At 49.9% G+C, this 24,857-nt stretch overlaps 1 protein-coding gene across 1 annotated transcript in view; it reads left to right on the forward strand.

Annotated features, from left to right (window-relative positions):
- Window positions 1-24,857, forward strand: part of LOC118381030 (rho guanine nucleotide exchange factor TIAM1-like) — a 267,860-nt gene that overhangs the window by 142,229 nt on the left and 100,774 nt on the right. Inside the window, 5 exon segments of the mRNA XM_052468677.1 lie at window positions 7,530-7,715; window positions 12,633-12,776; window positions 12,956-13,033; window positions 16,651-16,836; window positions 17,561-17,665. Of these exon segments, the coding sequence (XP_052324637.1) occupies window positions 7,530-7,715; window positions 12,633-12,776; window positions 12,956-13,033; window positions 16,651-16,836; window positions 17,561-17,665 (699 nt within the window).

The raw sequence follows: 24,857 nt of genomic DNA on the forward strand, positions 1-24,857 counted from the left end.
GGCTGGTCAACAGACATTAGACTACAGGGAGTAGGCTGGTCAGCAGCAGACATTAGACTACAGAGAGCAGGCTGGTCAGCAGCAGACATTAGACTACAGAGAGCAGGCTGGTCAACAACCGACTACAGAGAGCAGGCTGGTCAACAGCAGACATTAGCATACAGAGAGCAGGCTGGTCAACAGCAGACATTAGACTACAGGGAGCAGGCTGGTCAGCAGCAGACATTAGACTACAGAGAGCAGGCAGGTCAACAGCAGACATTAGACTACAGAGAGCAGGCTGGTCAACAGCAGACATTAGACTACAGGGAGCAGGCTGGTCAACAACAGACATTAGACTACAGAGAGCAGGCTGGTCAACAACAGACATTAGACTACAGAGAGCAGGCTGGTCAACAGCAGACATTAGACTACAGGGAGCAGGCTGGTCAACAACAGACATTAGACTACAGAGAGCAGGCTGGTCAACAACAGACATTAGACTACAGGGAGTAGGCTGGTCAACAACAGACATTAGACTACAGGGAGTAGGCTGGTCAGCAGCAGACATTAGACTACAGAGAGCAGGCTGGTCAACAGCAGACATTAGACTACAGAGAGCAGGCTGGTCAACAACAGACTACAGAGAGCAGGCTGGTCAACAGCAGACATTAGACTACAGAGAGCAGGCTGGTCAACAGCAGACATTAGACTACAGGGAGCATGCTGGTCAGCAGCAGACATTAGACTGCAGAGCTACAGAGAGCAGGCTGGTCAACAACAGACATTAGACTACAGGGAGCAGGCAGGTCAACAGCAGACATTAGACTACAGAGAGCAGGCTGGTCAACAAGACAGACTACAGAGAGCATGCTGGTCAACAGCAGACATTAGACTACAGAGAGCAGGCTGGTCAACAACAGACATTAGACTACAGAGAGCAGGCTGGTCAGCAACAGACATTAGGCTACAGAGAGCAGGCTGGTCAGTAGCAGACATGAGACTACAGAGAGCAGGCTGGTCAACAGCAGACATTAGACTACAGGGAGCAGGCTGGTCAACAACAGACAGACTACAGAGAGCAGGCTGGTTAACAACAGACATTAGACTACAGAGAGCAGGCTGGTCAACAACAGACATTAGACTACAGAGAGCAGGCTGGTCAACAGCAGACATTAGACTACAGAGAGCAGGCTGGTCAACAGCAGACATTAGACTACAGAGAGCAGGCTGGTCAACAACAGACATTAGACTACAGAGAGCAGGCTGGTCAGCAACAGACATTAGACTACAGAGAGCAGGCTGGTCAACAGCAGACATTAGACTACAGAGAGCAGGCTGGTCAACAGCAGACATTAGACTACAGAGAGCAGGCTGGTCAACAACAGACATTAGACTACAGGGAGCAGGCAGGTCAGCAACAAACATTAGACTACAGAGAGAAGGCTGGTCAACAGCAGACATTAGACTTCAGGGAGCAGGCTGGTCAACAGCAGACATTAGACTACAGAGAGCAGGCTGGTCAACAGCAGACATTAGACTACAGAGAGCAGGCTGGTCAACAACAGACATTAGACTACAGAGAGCAGGCTGGTCAACAACAGACATTAGACTACAGGGAGCAGGCTGGTCAACAACAGACATTAGACTACAGAGAGCAGGCTGGTCAACAACAGACATTAGACTACAGAGAGCAGGCTGGTCAACAACAGACATTAGACTACAGAGAGCAGGCTGGTCAACAACAGACATTAGACTACAGGGAGCAGGCTGGTCAACAACAGACATTAGACTACAGAGAGCAGGCTGGTCAACAACAGACATTAGACTACAGGGAGCAGGCTGGTCAACAACAGACATTAGACTACAGAGAGCAGGCTGGTCAACAACAGACATTAGACTACAGAGAGCAGGCTGGTCAGTAGCAGACATGAGACTACAGGGAGCAGGCTGGTCAACAGACATTAGACTACAGGGAGTAGGCTGGTCAGCAGCAGACATTAGACTACAGAGAGCAGGCTGGTCAGCAGCAGACATAAAAAAAAAATAAAAAAATATGCCATTTAGCAGACGCATCCAAAGCGCTGTCATGTGTGCATACATTCTACGTATGGGTGGTCCCGGGAATCAGACAAGCGCCATGCTCTACCAACTGAGCTACAGAAGGACCACAGACTACAGAGAGCAGGCTGGTCAACAGCAGACATTAGACTACAGAGAGCAGGCTGGTCAACAACCGACTACAGAGAGCAGGCTGGTCAACAGCAGACATTAGCATACAGAGAGCAGGCTGGTCAACAGCAGACATTAGACTACAGGGAGCAGGCTGGTCAGCAGCAGACATTAGACTACAGAGAGCAGGCAGGTCAACAACAGACATTAGACTACAGGGAGCATGCTGGTCAGCAGCAGACATTAGACTGCAGAGCTACAGAGAGCAGGCTAGTCAACAACAGACATTAGACTACAGGGAGCAGGCAGGTCAGACTACAGAGAGCAGGCTGGTCAACAGCAGACATTAGACTACAGGGAGCAGGCTGGTCAACAACAGACTACAGAGAGCAGGCTGGTCAGCAGCAGACATTAGACTACAGGGAGCAGGCTGGTCAACAACAGACTACAGAGAGCAGGCTGGTCAACAGCAGACATTAGACTACAGAGAGCAGGCTGGTCAACAACAGACATTAGACTACAGAGAGCAGGCTGGTCAGCAACAGACATTAGACTACAGAGAGCAGGCTGGTCAACAGCAGACATTAGACTACAGAGAGCAGGCTGGTCAACAGCAGACATTAGACTACAGAGAGCAGGCTGGTCAACAGCAGACATTAGACTACAGGGAGCAGGCTAGTCAACAACAGACAGACTACAGTGAGCAGGCTGGTTAACAACAGACATTAGACTACAGAGAGCAGGCTGGTCAACAACAGACATTAGACTACAGAGAGCAGGCTGGTCAACAGCAGACATTAGACTACAGAGAGCAGGCTGGTCAACAGCAGACATTAGACTACAGAGAGCAGGCTGGTCAACAACAGACAGACTACAGGGAGCAGGCAGGTCAGCAACAAACATTAGACTACAGAGAGCAGGCTGGTCAGCAGCAGACATTAGACTACAGAGAGCAGGCTGGTCAACAACAGACATTAGACTACAGAGAGCAGGCTGGTCAACAACAGACATTAGACTACAGGGAGCAGGCTGGTCAACAGCAGACATTAGACTACAGAGAGCAGGCTGGTCAACAACAGACATTAGACTACAGAGAGCAGGCTGGTCAACAGCAGACATTAGACTACAGAGAGCAGGCTGGTCAACAGCAGACATTAGACTACAGAGAGCAGGCTGGTCAACAACAGACATTAGACTACAGAGAGCAGGCTGGTCAACAACAGACATTAGACTACAGAGAGCAGGCTGGTCAACAACAGACATTAGACTACAGGGAGCAGGCTGGTCAACAACAGACATTAGACTACAGAGAGCAGGCTGGTCAACAACAGACATTAGACTACAGGGAGCAGGCTGGTCAACAACAGACATTAGACTACAGAGAGCAGGCTGGTCAACAACAGACATTAGACTACAGGGAGCAGGCTGGTCAACAACAGACATTAGACTACAGAGAGCAGGCTGGTCAACAACAGACATTAGACTACAGAGAGCAGGCTGGTCAACAACAGACAGACTACAGGGAGCAGGCAGGTCAACAACAGACTACAGAGAGCAGGCTGGTCAACAGCAGACATTAGACTACAGAGAGCAGGCTGGTCAACAGCAGACATTAGACTACAGGGAGCAGGCTGGTCAGCAGCAGACATTAGACTACAGGGAGCATGCTGGTCAGCAGCAGACATTAGACTGCAGAGCTACAGAGAGCAGGCTGGTCAACAACAGACATTAGACTACAGGGAGCAGGCAGGTCAACAGCAGACATTAGACTACAGAGAGCAGGCTGGTCAGCAGCAGACATTAGACTACAGGAGCAGGCTGGTCAACAACAGACTACAGAGAGCATGCTGGTCAACAGCAGACATTAGACTACAGAGAGCAGGCTGGTCAACAACAGACATTAGACTACAGAGAGCAGGCTGGTCAGTAGCAGACATGAGACTACAGAGAGCAGGCTGGTCAACAGCAGACATTAGACTACAGGGAGCAGGCTAGTCAACAACAGACAGACTACAGAGAGCAGGCTGGTTAACAACAGACATTAGACTACAGAGAGCAGGCTGGTCAACAACAGACATTAGACTACAGAGAGCAGGCTGGTCAACAACAGACAGACTACAGAGAGCAGGCTGGTTAACAACAGACATTAGACTACAGAGAGCAGGCTGGTCAACAGCAGACATTAGACTACAGGGAGCAGGCTAGTCAACAACAGACAGACTACAGAGAGCAGGCTGGTTAACAACAGACATTAGACTACAGAGAGCAGGCTGGTCAACAGCAGACATTAGACTACAGGAGCAGGCTGGTCAACAACAGACATTAGACTACAGAGAGCAGGCTGGTCAACAACAGACATTAGACTACAGAGAGCAGGCTGGTCAACAACAGACATTAGACTACAGAGAGCAGGCTGGTCAACAGCAGACATTAGACTACAGGAGCTGGCTGGTCAACAACAGACATTAGACTACAGAGAGCAGGCTGGTCAACAGCAGACATTAGACTACAGAGAGCAGGCTGGTCAACAACAGACATTAGACTACAGAGAGCAGGCTGGTCAACAGCAGACATTAGACTACAGGGAGCAGGCTGGTCAACAGCAGACATTAGACTACAGGGAGCAGGCAGGTCAACAGCAGACATTAGACTACAGAGAGCAGGCTGGTCAACAGCAGACATTAGACTACAGGGAGCAGGCTGGTCAACAGCAGACATTAGACTACAGAGAGCAGGCTGGTCAGTAGCAGACATTAGACTACAGGGAGCAGGCTGGTCAACAGCAGACATTAGACTACAGGGAGCAGGCTGGTCAACAACAGACATTAGACTACAGGGAGCAGGCTGGTCAACAGCAGACATTAGACTACAGAGAGCAGGCTGGTCAACAACAGACATTAGACTACAGAGAGCAGGCTGGTCAACAACAGACATTAGACTACAGAGAGCAGGCTGGTCAACAACAGACATTAGACTACAGAGAGCAGGCTGGTCAACAACAGACATTAGACTACAGAGAGCAGGCTGGTCAACAACAGACATTAGACTACAGAGAGCAGGCTGGTCAACAACAGACATTAGACTACAGAGAGCAGGCTGGTCAACAACAGACATTAGACTACAGAGAGCAGGCTGGTCAGTAGCAGACATGAGACTACAGAGAGCAGGCTGGTCAACAGCAGACATTAGACTACAGGGAGCAGGCTAGTCAACAACAGACAGACTACAGAGAGCAGGCTGGTTAACAACAGACATTAGACTACAGAGAGCAGGCTGGTCAACAACAGACATTAGACTACAGAGAGCAGGCTGGTCAACAACAGACAGACTACAGAGAGCAGGCTGGTTAACAACAGACATTAGACTACAGAGAGCAGGCTGGTCAACAGCAGACATTAGACTACAGGGAGCAGGCTAGTCAACAACAGACAGACTACAGAGAGCAGGCTGGTTAACAACAGACATTAGACTACAGAGAGCAGGCTGGTCAACAGCAGACATTAGACTACAGGAGCAGGCTGGTCAACAACAGACATTAGACTACAGAGAGCAGGCTGGTCAACAACAGACATTAGACTACAGAGAGCAGGCTGGTCAACAACAGACATTAGACTACAGAGAGCAGGCTGGTCAACAGCAGACATTAGACTACAGGGAGCTGGCTGGTCAACAACAGACATTAGACTACAGAGAGCAGGCTGGTCAACAGCAGACATTAGACTACAGAGAGCAGGCTGGTCAACAACAGACATTAGACTACAGAGAGCAGGCTGGTCAACAGCAGACATTAGACTACAGGGAGCAGGCTGGTCAACAGCAGACATTAGACTACAGGGAGCAGGCAGGTCAACAGCAGACATTAGACTACAGAGAGCAGGCTGGTCAACAGCAGACATTAGACTACAGGGAGCAGGCTGGTCAACAGCAGACATTAGACTACAGAGAGCAGGCTGGTCAGTAGCAGACATTAGACTACAGGGAGCAGGCTGGTCAACAGCAGACATTAGACTACAGGGAGCAGGCTGGTCAACAACAGACATTAGACTACAGGGAGCAGGCTGGTCAACAGCAGACATTAGACTACAGAGAGCAGGCTGGTCAACAACAGACATTAGACTACACAGAGCAGGCTGGTCAACAACAGACATTAGACTACACAGAGCAGGCTGGTCAACAACAGACATTAGACTACAGAGAGCAGGCTGGTCAACAACAGACATTAGACTACAGAGAGCAGGCTGGTCAACAACAGACATTAGACTACAGAGAGCAGGCTGGTCAACAACAGACATTAGACTACAGAGAGCAGGCTGGTCAACAACAGACATTAGACTACAGAGAGCAGGCTGGTCAACAGCAGACATTAGACTACAGGGAGCAGGCTGGTCAACAGCAGACATTAGACTACAGGGAGCAGGCTGGTCAACAGCAGACATTAGACTACAGAGAGCAGGCTGGTCAGTAGCAGACATTAGACTACAGGGAGCAGGCTGGTCAACAGCAGACATTAGACTACAGGGAGCAGGCTGGTCAACAACAGACATTAGACTACAGAGAGCAGGCTGGTCAACAACAGACATTAGACTACAGGGAGCAGGCTGGTCAACAACAGACATTAGACTACAGAGAGCAGGCTGGTCAACAACAGACATTAGACTACAGAGAGCAGGCTGGTCAACAACAGACATTAGACTACAGAGAGCAGGCTGGTCAACAGCAGACATTAGACTACAGGGAGCAGGCTGGTCAACAACAGACATTAGACTACAGAGAGCAGGCTGGTCAACAACAGACATTAGACTACAGGGAGCAGGCTGGTCAACAACAGACATTAGACTACAGAGAGCAGGCTGGTCAACAACAGACATTAGACTACAGGGAGCAGGCTGGTCAACAACAGACATTAGACTACAGAGAGCAGGCTGGTCAACAACAGACATTAGACTACAGAGAGCAGGCTGGTCAGTAGAACTTTAAACAACACGACTGGAAGCAGAGAACAGAGGAAGTGCTTGGACACCATCTTAGGGCTCCTTGGTGCCACTAACGAAAGGTTTGGTTGGAGAGAGAGAGAGAGACGCGTCGACGAACGGAGAGACTTTGCGTGGGAGTCAGTAATAACAGCTACCAGCTCAGACGAGCTGTTAAAAGCTCTCGTGCATCTCTTTTCACTTTCTCTCTGATGAACACCAATTAAAGGGGCAATCTGGGATTCAATATACAGCAACAAGACCGTCACCCCGCCACTTGTTGTGATAAACATCCGAGTCATGGGGCTGGTTGAAGTCTAACCACTTTAAAAGTCGTAGACAGAGCTGACCGGCCATGCTGGATTGCCCAGTAGTTTAGAATGGATTGTTGTTGTTTGTGTGTTCTAGATCTTTCTGTGGGAGCAGAACTTGGAACAGTTTCATATGGGTTTGTTCCGGTACCGGTGTTACCTGGCCAGTCTGCAGGGAGGGGAGCTGCCCAACCCCAAACGCCTGCTAGCCGTAGCCTCCAGACCCACCAAACTGGCCATGGGACGCCTCGGAATCTTCTCTGTATCGTCCTTTCATGCGCTGGTGAGTAGGATAGATGTGTTTAGGCATAGACACACACACACACGGATACACACACCTACACACGCATGGACACACACACACACACACACACACACACACACACACACACACACACACACACACACACACACACACACACACACACCTACACACGCATGGACACACACACACACACTCACACCAAAACATCCCCTGTCCATCGCCCCCCCCACGCACCCACACCAAAACATCCCCTGTCCATCGCCCCCCCCACGCACCCACACCTAAACTGGACAAAGCAAGTTATTTTTCACGAGATGTACTTCAGTAATTGTCCAATACTTCAGTGATTGTCAGTGATTGTTCCCCCCATGTTCATCTATTGCTGGCCGGGGGGGTGGTGTGGGTCTGAAAACATGTCACCAGTGATGTGTGCTATTTTCTGTTTGAGGGCGATCACCTGTTTATTGAAGGCTCTGTCACAATGCCTCCTCCACGTAGCTGAGGTCCTTGATTCTGGCTGCAGAAGACTGGAAGCGTAGGTAGCGCTGAAGGATAACATTGATTTGTTTGGGAGCAGAGTGTAGGCAGAGCAGCATGGCGCATTGGCTGATCAATAGCTTCCTTGTTGCTAGACGCCTACATGGGCTGCGTCCCAAAACGGCATCCTACTCCCTTTATAGTGCACTACTTTTGACCAGGGCCCATAGGGCTGTGTCGCTCTGGTCAACAGCAGTGTAGTGTGTATATAGGGAATAGGGTGCCTTCTGGAAAGCAGTCATGTTCTCTCAGAACAGGTGGGAGTCAAATGACTCAGAGAGACAGCAGGAAGGTAGGAGTAACAAAGGATGTCTGAAATAACACTCCTTCACTCTGCTTTTTTCTGCTCTCTCCATCCCGCTGTCTAACTCCATCTCTCTGGCGCTCTCTCTGGCGCTCTCTCTGGCGCTCTCTCTGGCGCTCTCTCTGGCCCTCTCTCTCTGGCTCTCTCTCTCTGGCTCTCTCTCTCTCTGGCTCTCTCACTGGCTCTCTCACTAGCTCTCTCTCTGGCTCTCTCACTAGCTCTCTCTGGCTCTCTCACTAGCTCTCTCTGGCTCTCTCACTAGCTCTCTCTGGCGCTCTCTCTGGCGCTCTCTCTGGCTCTCTCTCTGGCTCTCTCTCTCTGGCTCTCTCTCTCTCTGGCTCTCTCTCTCTCTCTGGCTCTCTCTCTCTCTGGCTCTCTCTCTGGCTCTCTCTCTGGCTCTCTCTCTGGCTCTCTCTCTGGCGCTCTCTCTGGCTCTCTCTCTGGCGCTCTCTCTCTGGCTCTCTCTCTCGCTCGCTCTCTGGCTCTCTCTCTGGCGCTCTCTGGCTCTCTCTCTGGCTCTCTCTCTGGCTCTCTCTCTGGCGCTCTCTCTCTGGCGCTCTCTCTCTGGCGCTCTCTCTCTGGCGCTCTCTCTCTGGCGCTCTCTGGCTCTCTCTGGCTCTCTCTGGCGCTCTCTCTGGCTCTCTCACTGGCGCTCTCTCTGGCGCTCTCTCTGGCGCTCTCTGGCTCTCTCTCTGGCGCTCTCTCTGGCGCTCTCTCTGGCTCTCTCTGGCTCTCTCTGGCTCTCTCTCTGGCGCTCTCTCTGGCTCTCTCTCTGGCTCTCTCTCTAGCTCTCTCTAGCTCTCTCTGGCTCTCTCTCTGGCTCTCTCTGGCTCTCTCTCTGGCTCTCTCTCTGGCTCTCTCTCTGGCTCTCTCTCTGGCTCTCTCTCTGGCGCTCTCTCTGGCGCTCTCTCTGGCGCTCTCTCTGGCGCTCTCTCTCTGGCGCTCTCTCTGGCGCTCTCTCTGGCGCTCTGGCTCTCTAGCTCGCTCTCTGGCGCTCTCTGGCGCTCTCTCTCTGGCTCTCTCTCTGGCGCTCTCTCTCTGGCTCTCTCACTGCTCGCTCTCTGGCGCTCTCTCTGGCTCTCTGGCGCTCTCTCTGGCTCTCTCTCTGGCGCTCTCTCTGGCGCTCTCTCTCTCGCTCTCTCTGGCTCTCTCTGGCGCTCTCTCTGGTTCTCTCTCTAGCTCTCTCTCTGGCTCTCTCTCTGGCGCTCTCTCTGGCTCTCTCACTGGCTCTCTCTCTGGCGCCTCTCTGGCGCCCTCTCTGGCACTCTCTCTCTGGCGCTCTCTCTGGCACTCTCTCTCTGGTTCGCTCTCTCTGGCTCTCTCTGGCTCTCTCTCTGGCGCTCTCTCTGGCTCTCTCACTAGCTCTCTCTGGTTCTCTCACTAGCTCTCTCTCTGGCTCTCTCTCTGGCTCTCTCACTAGCTCTCTCTGGCTCTCTCTGGCTCTCTCTGGCTCTCTCTCTGGCTCTCTCACTAGCTCTCTCACTAGCTCTCTCTGGCTCTCTCTCTGGCTCTCTCTCTGGCTCTCTCTCTGGCTCTCTCTCTGGCTCTCTCTCTGGCGCTCTCTCTGGCGCTCTCTCTCTGCGCTCTCTCTCTGGCACTCTCTCTCTGGCGCTCTCTCTCTGGCTCGCTCTCTCTCTGGCTCGCTCTCTCTGGTGCTCTTTCTGTTTCTCTCTCTCTCTGGCTCTCTCACTAGCTCTCTCTGGCTCTCTCACTAGCTCTCTCTGGCTCTCTCTCTGGCTCTCTCTCTGGCTCTCTCTGGCGCTCTCTGGCGCTCTCTCTGGCTCTCACTCTCTGGCTCTCTCTGGCTCTCTCTCTGGCTCTCTCTCTGGCTCTCTCTCTGGCGCTCTCTCTGGCGCTCTCTCTGGCTGCTCTCTCTCTGGCGCTCTCTCTCTGGCTCTCTCTCTGGCTCTCTCTCTGGCTCTCTCTGGTGCTCTTTCTGTTTCTCTCTCTCTGGCTCTCTCACTAGCTCTCTGGCTCTCTCACTAGCTCTCTCTCTGGCTCTCTCACTAGCTCTCTCTGGCTCTCTCACTAGCTCTCTCTGGCTCTCTCTCTGGCTCTCTCTCTGCGCTCTCTCTGGCGCTCTCTCTGGCGCTCTCTCTGGCGCTCTCACTAGCTCTCTCTCTGGCTCTCTCACTAGCTCTCTCACTAGCTCTCTCTGGCTCTCTCTGGTGCTCTTTCTGGCGCTCTCTCTCTGGCTCTCTCTCTCTGGCGCTCTCTCTCTCTGGCGCTCTCTCTCTGGCGCTCTCTCTGGCTCTCTCTCTGGCTCTTTCTGGCGCTCTCTCTCTGGCTCTCTCTCTCTGGCGCTCTCTCTCTGGCGCTCTCTCTCTGGCGCTCTCTCTCTCTGGCGCTCGTTCTCTGGCTCGCTCTCTGGCTCTCTCTCTCTCTCTACCCCCTATAACATCGTCAGCACTCTCTCATAAAAGCGTCTGACAGAATGATGATATGCAGGTTAAGTTAGAGTACCCTTCATGTGGACAGAGAGCGTCTGACAGAATGATAATATGTAGGTTAAGTTAGAGTACCCTTCATGTGGACAGAGAGTCTGACAGAATGATGATATGCAGGTTAAGTTAGAGTACCCTTCATGTGGACAGAGAGCGTCTGACAGAATGATAATATGTAGGTTAAGTTAGAGTACCCTTCATGTGGACAGAGAGAGTCTGTGGACGTCTTTTGTAAATCCCACTTCAAGCTCTTATTTTTATATATTAAATATGTTATATATATTAATATATTATATATATTATAAATATATTATATTAGTATATTAAGAGACCGTTGAAATCTGAGAAGAGAAGACAAAGTGCTGAGAATGTGTTTATCATTCATGACCTCTACAGTATAACTACCTCTGTGTTTTATAATTCATGACCTCTGACCTAAACAGTATAACCCCTCCATGGTTTGACCTAACCAGCTGTGTCAGGTTGTTGTGGGTGTGTTGTTCTGTGTGTCAGATATACTCCTATAATGATTCTGCTTCTGTCTCTGTTTATCTCTCTCTCTCTCTGTCTCTCTCTCCCTGTCTCGGTCTCTCTCTCCCTGTCTCGGTCTCTCTCTCCCTGTCTCGGTCTCTCTCTCCCTGTCTCGGTCTCTCTCTCCCTGTCTCGGTCTCTCTCTCTCCCTGTCTCGGTCTCTCTCTCCCTGTCTCGGTCTCTCTCTCCCCCCTGTCTCGGTCTCTCTCTCCCTGTCTCGGTCTCTCTCCTGTCTCGGTCTCTCTCCCCTGTCTCGGTCTCTCTCTCCCTGTCTCGGTCTCTCTCTCCCTGTCTCGGTCTCTCTCTCCCTGTCTCGGTCTCTCTCTCCCCTGTCTCGGTCTCTCCCTCTCTCTCTCTCGGTCTCTCTCCCTGTCTCGGTCTCTCTCTCCTCCCTGTCTGTCTCGGTCTCTCCCCCCTGTCTCGGTCTCTCTCTCCCTGTCTCGGTCTCTCTCTCCCTGTCTCGGTCTCTCTCTCCCTGTCTCGGTCTCTCTCTCCCTGTCTCGGTCTCTCTCTCCCTGTCTCGGTCTCTCTCTCCCTGTCTCGGTCTCTCTCTCCCTGTCTCGGTCTCTCTCTCCCTGTCTCGGTCTCTCTCTCCCTGTCTCGGTCTCTCTCTCCCTCTCTCGGTCTCTCTCTCCCTCTCTCGGTCTCTCTCTCCCTGTCTCGGTCTCCTCTCCCTGTCTCGGTCTCTCTCTCTCCTGTCTCGGTCTCTCTCTCCCTGTCTCGGTCTCTCTCTCCCTCTTTCGGTCTCTCTCCCTGTCTCGGTCTCTCTCTCCCCTCGGTCTTTCCCTGTCTCGGTCTCTGTCTCTCCCTGTCTCGGTCTCTCTCTCTCTCCCTGTCTCGGTCTCTCTGTCTCTCTCCCTGTCTCTGGTCTCTCTCTCTCTCTCCCTGTCTCGGTCTCTCTCTCTCTCTCCCTGTCTCGGTCTCTCCCTGTCTCGGTCTCTCTCTCCCTGTCTCGGTCTCTCTCTCCCTGTCTCGGTCTCTCTCTCCCTCTTTCGGTCTCTCTCTCTCTCCCTCTTTCGGTCTCTCTCTCTCTCCCTGTCTCGGTCTCTCTCTCTCTCCCTGTCTCGGTCTCTCTCTCTCTCCCTGTCTCGGTCTCTCTCTGTCCCCTACTCCCTCTAGGTGGCAGCTCGTACAGAGAGCGGGGTGAGGAGACGTACCCAGGCCATGTCTCGTTCCTCCTCGTCTAAACGTAAGAGCAGGTTCTCCTCTCTGTGGGGCCTGGACACTACTTCCAAGAAGAAGACTCACCCCACCATCAACCAGGTACATGTTTCTAACATGTGTCCACATTAGGGGCTGTTTGACCTATAGCAGTTCTATAGAAATGAAACTGCACAGAGATCTGGAACATTACGCTAGAACTGCCACTTATATCATTACATACAACTTCTTTGATCAGCCATTTTTTGCGGTTCTATATTGACTTGCTATTTCTACCTCAGGTGTTTGCTGATGGGGAGGAGCCAGTGAAAAAGCCTCTGGACGGGATCTATGATGTGGACACTGCCAGGGAGAGAGGGGTAAGTAGGCATGATACACACACACACACACACACTTCCAGGGAGATAGTGGTAAGTAGGCATGACACACACACACACACACAAGCTAACCTTCTGGGGAAACACAATTCAGTCCCATTCAAAATCCTTCTTTTTTTTTTACCCTAACCCCGTCTCCTGACCCCGTCTCCTGACCCCGTCTCCTGACCCCGTCTCCTGACCCCGTCTCCTGACCCCGTCTCCTGACCCCGTCTCCTGACCTCATCTCCTAACCCCGTCTAACCCTTAATTTAATTCTAACCTGAACCCTAAACCCCCTAGGAAAAGCATTTGACCTCCTAGGGACTAACAACATGTCCCCAGTTGGTCAAATGTTTTGTTTGTTTTACTATTTCTGGACCAGAAGTGTGTGTACATGACAGACAGACAGACAGCTCTCTGTCTCGTTCTCTCTCTATCTCGGTCTCTCCCTGTCTCGGTCTCTCCCTGTCTCGGTCTCTCCCTGTCTCGGTCTCTCCCGGTCTCGGTCTCTCCCGGTCTCGGTCTCTCCCGGTCTCGGTCTCTCCCGGTCTCGGTCTCTCCCTGTCTCGGTCTCTCCCTGTCTCGGTCTCTCCCTGTCTCGGTCTCTCCCTGTCTCTCCCTGTCTCTCCCCCTGTCTCGGTCTCTCCCTGTCTCGGTCTCTCCCTGTCTCTGTCTCTCCCTGTCTCTGTCTCTCCCTGTCTCGGTCTCTCCCTGTCTCGGTCTCTCCCGGTCTCGGTCTCTCCCTCGTTCTCTCCCGGTCTCGTTCTCTCCCGGTCTCGTTCTCTCCCGGTCTCGTTCTCTCCCTGTCTCGGTCTCTCCCTGTCTCGGTCTCTCCCTGTCTCGGTCTCTCCCTGTCTCTGTCTCGGTCTCTCCCTGTCTTGGTCTCTCGGTCTCTCTCTGTCTCGGTCTCTCCCTGTCTCTGTCTCGGTCTCTCCCTGTCTCTGTATTGGTCTCTCGGTCTCTCCCTGTCTCGGTCTCTCCCTCCTGTCTCGGTCTCCTGTCTCGGTCTCTCCCTGTCCTGTCTCTCTCTGTCTCTCTCCTCTGTCTCGGTCTCTCCCTGTCTCTGTCTCTCCCTGTCTCTGTCTCTCTCTCCCTGTCTCGGTCTCTGTCTCGTCTCTCCCTGTCTCGGTCTCGTCTCTCCCTGTCTCTCCTCCCTGTCTCGGTCTCGGTCTCTCCCCCTGTCTCGGTCTCTCCCTGTCTCGGTCTCTCCCTGTCTCGGTCTCTCTCGGTCTCTCTGTCTCGGTCTCGGGTCTCCCTGTCTCTCGGTCTCTCCTGTCTCTGTCTCTCCCTGTCTCTCTGTCTCGGTCTCTCCCTGTCTCGGTCTCGGTCTCTCCCTGTCTCTCTCTCCCTGTCTCTCCCTCTCTCCCTGTCTCGGTCTCTCCCTGTCTCGGTCTCTCCCTGTCTCGGTCTCTCCCTGTCTCGGTCTCTCCCTGTCTCTGTCTCCCTCTCCCTGTCTCGGTCTCTCCCTGTCTCGGTCTCTCCCTGTCTCGGGTCCTCCCTGTCTCTGTCTCGGTCTCTCCCTGTCTCTGTCTCGGTCTCTGTCCTGTCTCCCTGTCTCTCTCTCCCTCTGTCTCGGTCTCCTGTCTCGGTCTCTCCCTGTCTCTGTCTCTCCCTCTCCCTGTCTCGGTCTCTCCCCTGTCTCGGTCTCTCCCTGTCTCGGTCTCTCCCTGTCTCGGTCTCTCCCTCTGTCTCGGTCTCTCTCTGTCTCGGTCTCTCCCTGTCTCTGTCTCGGTCTCTCCTGTCTCGGTCTCTCCCTGTCTCTGTCTCGGTCTCTCCCTGTCTCGGTCTCTCCCTGTCTCTGTCTCGGTCTCTCCCTGTCTCGGTCTCTCTCCCTGTCTCTGTCTCTCCCTGTCTCGGTCTCTCCCTGTCTCGGTCTCTCCCTGTCTCTGTCTCTCTCCCTGTCTCGGTCTCTCCCTGTCTCTGTCTCGGTCTCTCCTGTCTCGGTCTCTCCCTGTCTCGGTCTCTCCCTGTCTCGGTCTCTCCCTGTCTCTGTCTCGGTCTCTCCCTGTCTCGTCTCGGTCTCTCCCTGTCTCGGTCTCTCCCTGTCTCGGTCTCTCTCTGTCTCGGTCTCTCCCTGTCTCGGTCTCTCCTGGTCTCTCGGTCTCTCCCTGTCTCGGTCTCTCCCTGTCTCTGTCTCTCCCTGTCTCGGTCTCTCCCTGTCTCGGTCTCTCTCTGTCTCGGTCTCTCTCTGTCTCGGTCTCTCTCCTGTCTCGGTCTCTCCCTGTCTCGGTCTCTCCCTGTCTCGGTCTCTCTCTCTCGGTCTCTCCCTGTCTCGGTCTCTCCCTGTCTCGGTCTCTCCCTGTCTCGGTCTCTCCCTGTCTCGGTCTCTCCCTGTCTCTGTCTCGGTCTCTCCCTCTGTCTCGGTCTCTCCCTGTCTCGGTCTCTCCCTGTCTCGGTCTCTCCCTGTCTCGGTCTCTCCCTGTCTCGGTCTCTCCCTGTCTCGGTCTCTCCCTGTCTCGGTCTCTCCCTGTCTCGGTCTCTCCCTGTCTCTGTCTCCCTGTCTCTGTTTCGGTCTCTCCCTGTCTCGGTCTCTCCCTGTCTGTCTCGGTCTCTCCCTGTCTCGGTCTCTCCCTGTCTCTGTCTCGGTCTCTCCCTGTCTCTGTATTGGTCTCGGTCTCTCTCTGTCTCGGTCTCGGTCTCTCTCTGTCTCGGTCTCTCCCTGTCTCTCGGTCTCTCCTGTCTCGGTCTCTCCCTGTCTCTCTCCCTGTCTCTCGGTCTCTCTCTGTCTCTCTCTGTCTGGGGTCTCTCCCTGTCTCTGTTAGTCTGTCTCGGTCTCTCACTGCCAGGGTCTCGTCCCTGTCTCAGTCTCATCTTCTTCTGCCCTGTCTCAGAGGTCTCAGCCTGTCTCAGATTAAACATCTTTGTCTGGTCTCTCCTGTCACAAGTAGTCAGTTCATCTTCTTTGCTGACACAGAGGTATCAGCCAAAACACAGATTAAACATCTTTAGACTGGTAGGGACACACTATTTACAGCGTGTCTGTTTCCTAGAAGAGTGATGAAGAGCCTTCCTTAGGTCAACACAGTGAGTCCCGGGGCTCCCCGAGTGGTGCAGTGGTCTAAGGCACTGCATCGCTGTGTTAGCTTTGTCACTACAGATTTTGGTTTGATTCCAGGCTGTGTCGCAGCCGGCCGTTACCGGGAGTCCCATGAGGTGGCGCACAATTGGCCCAGCGTCGTCCGGGTTAGGGGAGGGTTTCGCCTGCCTGGGATGTCCTTGTCCCATCACCCTCTAGTGACTCCTGTGGCGAGCCGGGCGCAGTGCACTCTGACACGGTCGCCAGGTGTACGGTGTTTCCTCCGACACACAGGTGCGGCTGGCTTCCTGGGGTTAAGCTGGCATTGTGTCAAGAAGCAGTGCGGCTTGGTTGGGTTGTGTTTCGGAGGACGCACGGCTCTTGACCTTCTCCTCTCCCGAGTCCGTACGGGAGTTGCAGCGATGGGACAATACTGTAACTACCATTTGGGAGAAAAGGGAGGAGGAATAATGTATATATACACGCACACACACACACACACACACACACACACACACACACACACACACACACACACAGTCACATGTACAAGTAGTTGTGCAGATAGTTAGTTTGAAACAATGTCTTTGTATCTCTCCAGAAGAGTCATGAGGGGACAGTGAAGAGTCTTCCTCAGGTCAACTCAGACAGTCACATGACAGACAGTGATATCTGGGTGCCTGATCACCTGACCCCGTCCTGGGTGTGTCTTCCTAACGACCAGCCTGTCCTCGCCATCATCCAGCCTGGAGAGTCTGCTCTGGACGTTCTGGAGACCATCTGCAAGGTAACTAGCAACTTAACTAACCTACACCGGAGACCGTCTGCAAGGTAACTAGCAACTCAACTAACCTACACCGGAGACCATCTGCCAGGTAACAGATGGGCGGGGCTCTAGCCAGCTGCCTATAGGGCCAGATGGGTGGGGCTCTAGCCAGCTGCCTATAGGGCCAGATGGGCGGGGCTCTAGCCAGCTGCCTATAGGGCCTGATGGGCGGGGCTCTAGCCAGCTGCCTATAGGGCCAGATGGGCTCTAGCCAGCTGCCTATAGGGATGGGCGGGGCTCTAGCCAGCTGCCTATAGGGCCAGATGGGCGGGGCTCTAGCCAGCTGCCTGTAGGGCCAGATGGGCGGGGCTCTAGCCAGCTGCCTAGGGCCAGATGGGCGGGGCTCTAGCCAGCTAGGGCCAGATGGGCGGGGCTCTAGCCAGCTGCCTATAGGGCCAGATGGGCGGGGCTCCAGATGGGCGGGGCTCTAGCCAGCTGCCTATGGGCCAGATGGGCTCTAGCCAGATGGGCGGGGCTCTAGCCAGATGGGCTCTTGGGCGGGGCTCTGTCCAGATGTTTTTTTTTTTTTTTATCATACATTTTTTTAACCTTTTTTTTTCTTCTTCAATTCTATTGGTCCATTAAGCCAGGCAAGATCAACCACGCACAGATACAGTATTTGATCCCAGATCTGCTACTCAGCCTGTGTGCCAATCCTCTTTGTCTTCTTTACTGAACTCCACAGGCCCACCGGCTGGATCCTGCCAAACATTACCTCCGTCTCAAGTTCCTCATCGAAAACCAAGTCCAGTTCTACATCCCTAAACCGGAGGAGGACGTGTGTGACTTGGTACGTGTGTGTGTGTGGTTGTGTGTGTGGTTGTGTGTGTGTGTGTGTGTGTGTGTGTGTGTGTGTGTGTGTGTGTGTGTATGTGTATGTGTGTATGTGTGTGTATGTGTATGTGTGTGTGTGTGTGTGTGTGACACTTGGTACGTGTGTGTGACTTGGTACGTGTGTGTGTGTGGTTGTGTGTGTGTGACACTTGGTACGTGTGTGTGACTTGGTACGTGTGTGTGTGTGGTTGTGTGTGTGTGTGTGAGACTAGGGACGTTTCTTATTTCCTAACAGATTATCTCCTGTCACAGTTTTAGCACCCCGCTGAGATCGCACATACACACACACACACATACACACACATACAAGGTTTTCCGTGAGGAAAATGTGGATCCGGGCAAGTGACCAGCGGCATTTTAATTTATTGGACATTTGAGACCAGACCCATATTTATATTATATTTATTTAACATTTAATTTAACGAGGCAAGTCGGTTCAGAACAAATTATTATTTACAATAACAGCCCACCCCGGCCAAACCCTCCCCTAACCCGGACGACGCTGGGCCAATTGTGCGCCGCCCTACGGGACTCCCAATCACAGCCTGTTGTGATACAGCTTGGAATCGAACCAGGGTCTGTAGTGGCGCCTCTAGCGCAGAGATGCAGTGCCTTAGACCGCTGTGATACAGCCTGGAATCGAACCAGGGCCTGTAGTGACACCTCTAGCACTGAGATGCAGTGCCTTAGGCCGCTGTGATACAGCCTGGAATCGAACCAGGGTCTGTAGTGGCGCCTCTAGCACAGAGATGCAGTGCCTTAGACCGCTGTGATACAGCCTGGAATCGAACCAGGGTCTGTAGTGATTCAGCCGCTGGAAAATTGTTTTCTTGAGCGTATGGTCAGTGGACCAGAACATAATTATGAATAATTTGTAGACTTGAAATTGACTGCAAGAATCCCAAACCGATATAATATTGGACTAAAACAGCATTTCAAACCTTGCTTACGTTTGTGTACAATCTCTTTATTATGCGTGGGAATACTTTGGAACAGATTTTTTTTAAAAATTAAAACCATTTGGAGCTGATTCGCTGGTGTTTTATACAATCTTTTATGTCATTTTTTGAGGATTAAACATTGAAATGAAACCTGCTTGCCCGGCAGTTGGGGAACCCGGCAGTAGGGTGTCCATCCGCGGTGCTCAGAATGACGTAAATCACATTTGGATTATTGTAATTCATCTAAACGTTACATGCAACTCCTGTGATGAAGCAGACAATAAAAAGTAGTTTTCAAACATTTGGAAAAATGCAATTAGCTGGAAAACACCATTCTAAACAGAGCGTCTGGGGAAAACACCATTCTAAACAGAGCACCTGGGGAAAACACCATTCTAAACAGAACGCCTGGGGAAAACACCATTCTAAACAGAGCACCTGGGGAAAACACCATTCTAAACAGAACGCCTGGGGAAAACACCATTCTAAACAGAACACCTGGGGAAAACACCATTTTAAACAGAACGCCTGGGGAAAACACCATTCTAAACAGAGCGCCTGGGGAAAACACCATTCTAAACAGAGCGCCTGGGGAAAACACCATTCTAAACAGAACTCCTGGGGAAAACACCATTCTAAACAGAACGCCTGGGGAAAACACCATTCTAAACAGAACACCTGGGGAAAACACCATTCTAAACAGAACACCTGGGGAAAACACCATTCTAAACAGAGCGCCTGGGGAAAACACCATTCTAAACAGAGCGCCTGGGGAAAACACCATTCTAAACAGAGCGCCTGGGGAAAACACCATTCTAAACAGAACACCTGGGGAAAACACCATTCTAAACAGAGCGCCTGGGGAAAACACCATTCTAAACAGAACGCCTGGGGAAAACACCATTCTAAACAGAACGCCTGGGGAAAACACCATTCTAAACAGAACGCCTGGGGAAAACACCTTTCTAAACAGAACTCCTGGGGAAAACACCTTTCTAAACAGAGCGCCTGGGGAAAACACCATTCTAAACAGAGCGCCTGGGGAAAACACCATTCTAAACAGAACACCTGGGGAAAACACCATTCTAAACAGAGTGCCTGGGGAAAACACCATTCTAAACAGAACGCCTGGGGAAAACACCATTCTAAACAGAACGCCTGGGGAAAACACCATTCTAAACAGAACACCTGATGCAACAGAGATTAAACTCTTTTAGAAACTTAGAAATAGGGGGACTATGAGGAGGCAACAACCAGGATGGGTTGATAATAGGACCAGGATGGGTTGATAACATGACCAGGATGGATTGATAATATGACCAGGATGGGTTGATAACATGACCAGGATGGGTTGATAACATGACCAGGATGGATTGATAATATGACCAGGATAGGTTGATAACATGAACAGAATGGGTTGATAATTTGACCAGGATGGGTTGTTAATATGACCAGGATGGGTTGTTAATATGACCAGGATGGGTTGATAATATGACCAGGATGGGTTGATAACATGACCAGGATGGGTTGATAACATGGGTTGATAATATGACCAGGATGGGTTGTTAATAATAATAATAATATGACCAGGATGGGTTGTTCATATGACCAGGATGGGTTGATAACATGACCAGGATGGGTTGATAACATGGGTTGATAATATGACCAGGATGGGTTGTTAATATGACCAGGATGGGTTGTTAATATGGGTTGATAATATGACTAGGATGGGTTGATAATATGACCAGGATGGGTTGTTAATATGACCAGGATGGGTGGATAATATGACCAGGATGGGTTGATAATATGACCAGGATGGATTGTTAATATGACCAGGATGGGTTGTTAATATGACCAGGATGGGTTGATAACATGACCAGGATGGGTTGATAACATGACCAGGATGGGTTGTTAATATGACCAGGATGGGTGGATAACATGACCAGGATGGGTTGATAATATGACCAGGATGGGTTGATAATATGACCAGGATGGGTTGATAATATGACCAGGATGGGTTGTTAATATGACCAGGATGGGTTGTTAATTTGACCAGGATGGGTTGATAATACGACCAGGATGGGTTGTTAATATGACCAGGATGGGTTGATAATATGACCACGATGGGTTGTTAATTAGACCAGGATGGGTTGTTAATACGACCAGGATGGGTTGTTAATATGACCAGGATGGGTTGATAATATGACCAGGATGGGTTGTTAATTAGACCAGGATGGGTTGATAATATGATCAGGATGGGTTGTTAATATGACCAGGATGGGTTGTTAATATGACCAGGATGGGTTGTTAATTTGACCAGGATGGGTTGTTAATATGACCAGGACGGGTTGATAATATGACCAGGATGGGTTGATAATATGGGTTGTTAATATGACCAGGATGGGTTGATAATATGACCAGGATGGGTTGATAATATGGGTTGTTAATATGACCAGGATGGGTTGTTAACATGACCAGGATGGGTTGATAATATGACCAGGATGGATTGATAATATGACCAGGATGGGTTGATAATATGACCAGGATGGGTTGTTAATATGACCAGGATGGGTTAATAACATGACCAGGATGGGTTGATAACATGACTAGGATGGGTTGATAACATGACCAGGATGGGTTGATAATATGGGTTTTTAATATGACCAGGATGGGTTGATAATATGGCCAGGATGGGTTGATAATACGGGTTGATAATATGACCAGGATGGGTTATTAATATGACCAAGATGGGTTGTTAATATGTGTTGATAATATGACTAGGATGGGTTGATAATATGACCAGGATGGGTTGTTAATATGACCAGGATGGGTTGATAATACGACCAGGATGGGTTGTTAATATGACCAGGATGGGTGGATAACATGACCAGGATGGGTTGATAATATGACCAGGATGGATTGTTAATATGACCAGGATGGGTTGTTAATATGACCAGGATGGGTTGTTAATATGACCAGGATGGGTTGATAACATGACCAGGATGGGTTGATAATATGACCAGGATGGGTTGTTAATATGACCAGGATGGGTTGTTAATATGACCAGGATGGGTTGATAACATGACCAGGATGGGTTGATAACATGACCAGGATGGGTTGATAACATGACCAGGATGGGTTGATAAAATGACCAGGATGGGTTGTTAATATGACCAGGATGGGGGATAACATGACCAGGATGGGTTGATAACATGACCAGGATGGGTTGATAACATGACCAGGATGTGTTGATAACATGACCAGCATGGGTTGATAAAATGACCAGGATGGGTTGTTAATATGACCAGGATGGGTTGATAATATGACCAGGATGGGTTGATAATATGGGTTGTTAATATGACCAGGATGGGTTGTTAATATGACCAGGATGGGTTGATAATATGACCAGGATGGGTTGTTAACATGACCAGGATGGGTTGATAATATGACCAGGATGGGTTGATAATATGACCAGGATGGGTTGTTAATATGACCAGGATGGGTTGTTAATATGACCAGGATGGGTTGTTAATTAGACCAGGATGGGTTGATAATACGACCAGGATGGGTTGTTAATATGACCAGGATGGGTTGTTAATATGACCAGGATGGGTTGATAATATGACCAGGATGGGTTGATAATATGACCAGGATGGGTTGATAATATGGGTTGTTAATATGACCAGGATGGGTTGTTAACATGACCAGGATGGGTTGATAATATGACCAGGATGGGTTGATAATATGACCAGGATGGGTTGTTAATATGACCAGGATGGGTTAATAACATGACTAGGATGGGTTGATAACATGACCAGGATGGGTTGATAATATGGGTTTTTAATATGACCAGGATGGGTTGATAATATGGCCAGGATGGGTTGATAATATGGGTTGATAATGTGACCAGGATGGGTTATTAATATGACCAGGATGGGTTGATAATATGACTAGGATGGGTTGATAATATGACCAGGATGGGTTGTTAATATGACAAGGATGGGTTGTTAATTTGACCAGGATGGGTTGATAATACAACCAGGATGGGTTGTTAATATGACCAGGATGTGTTGATAATATGACCAGGATGGGTTGTTAATTAGACCAGGATGGGTTGATAATATGACCAGGATGGGTTGTTAATATGACCAGGATGGGTTGTTAATATGACCAGGATGGGTTATTAATATGATCAGGATGGGTTGTTAATATGACCAGGATGGGTTGTTAATATGACCAGGACAGGTTGATAATATGACCAGGATGGGTTGATAATATGGGTTGTTAATATGACCAGGATGGGTTGATATGACTAGGATGGGTTGATAACATGACCAGGATGGGTTGATAATATGGGTTGATAATATGACCAGGATGGGTTGTTAATATGACTAGGATGGGTTGATAATATGACCAGGATGGGTTGATATGACTAGGATGGGTTGATAACATGACCAGGATGGGTTGATAATATGGGTTGATAATATGACCAGGATGGGTTGTTAATATGACTAGGATGGGTTGATAACATGACCAGGATGGGTTGATAACATGACCAGGATGGGTTGATAACATGACCAGGATGGGTTGTTAACATGACCAGGATTGGTTGTTAATATGACCAGGATGGGTTGATAATATGGGTTGATAATTTGACCAGGATGGGTTGTTAATATGACCAGGATGGGTTGTTAATTAGACCAGGATGGGTTGTTAATACGACCAGGATGGGTTGTTAATATGACCAGGATGGGTTAATAATATGACCAGGATGGGTTGTTAATTAGACCAGGATGGGTTGATAATATGACCAGGATGGGTTTTTAATATGACCAGGATGGGTTAATAACATGACCAGGATGGGTTGATAACATGACCAGGATGGGTTGATAACATGACCAGGATGGGTTGTTAATATGACCAGGATGGGTTGTTAATTAGACCAGGATGGGTTGTTAATATGACCAGGATGGGTTGTTAATATGACCAGGATGGGTTAATAACATGACCAGGATGGGTTGATAACATGACCAGGATGGGTTGATAATATGGGTTTTTAATATGACCAGGATGGGTTGATAATATGGCCAGGATGGGTTGATAATATGGGTTGATAATATGACCAGGATGGGTTATTAATATGACCAGGATGGGTTGATAATATGACCAGGATGGGTTGTTAATATGACCAGGATGGGTTTTTAATATGACCAGGATGGGTTGATAATACGACCAGGATGGGTTGTTAACATGACCAGGATGGGTTGATAATATGACCAGGGTGGATTGTTAATATGACCAGGATGGATTGTTAATATGACCAGGATGGGTTGTTAATATGACCAGGATGGGTTGATAATGTGACTAGGATGGGTTGATAATACGACCAGGATGGGTTGTTAATATGACCAGGATGTGTTGATAATATGACCAGGATGGGTTGTTAATATGGGTTGATAATATGACCAGGATGAGTTGTTAATATGACTAGGATGGGTTGATAACATGACCAGGATGGGTTGATAACATGACCAGGATGGGTTGATAACATGACCAGGATGGGTTGTTAACATGACCAGGATGGGTTGTTAATATGACCAGGATGGGTTGATAATATGGGTTGATAATTTGACCAGGATGGGTTGTTAATATGACCAGGATGGGTTGTTAATTAGACCAGGATGGGTTGTTAATACAACCAGGATGGGTTGTTAATATGACCAGGATGGGTTGATAATATGACCAGGATGGGTTGTTAATTAGACCAGGATGGGTTGATAATATGACCAGGATGGGTTGTTAATATGACCAGGATGGGTTAATAACATGACCAGGATGGGTTGATAACATGACCAGGATGGGTTGTTAATATGACCAGGATGGGTTGTTAATATGACCAGGATGGGTTGTTAATTTGACCAGGATGGGTTGATAATATGACCAGGATGGGTTGTTAATATGACCAGGATGGGTTAATAATACGACCAGGATGGGTTGTTAACATGACCAGGATGGGTTGATAATATGACCAGGATGGATTGTTAATATGACCAGGATGGATTGTTAATATGACCAGGATGGGTTGTTAATATGACCAGGATGGGTTGTTAATATGACCAGGATGGGTTGATAACATGACCAGGATGGGTTGTTAATATGACCAGGATGGGTTGTTAATATGACCAGGATGGGTTGATAACATGACCA

Source organism: Oncorhynchus keta, chromosome 18 (assembly GCF_023373465.1).
Source record: "Oncorhynchus keta strain PuntledgeMale-10-30-2019 chromosome 18, Oket_V2, whole genome shotgun sequence".
Taxonomy (NCBI): domain Eukaryota; kingdom Metazoa; phylum Chordata; class Actinopteri; order Salmoniformes; family Salmonidae; genus Oncorhynchus; species Oncorhynchus keta.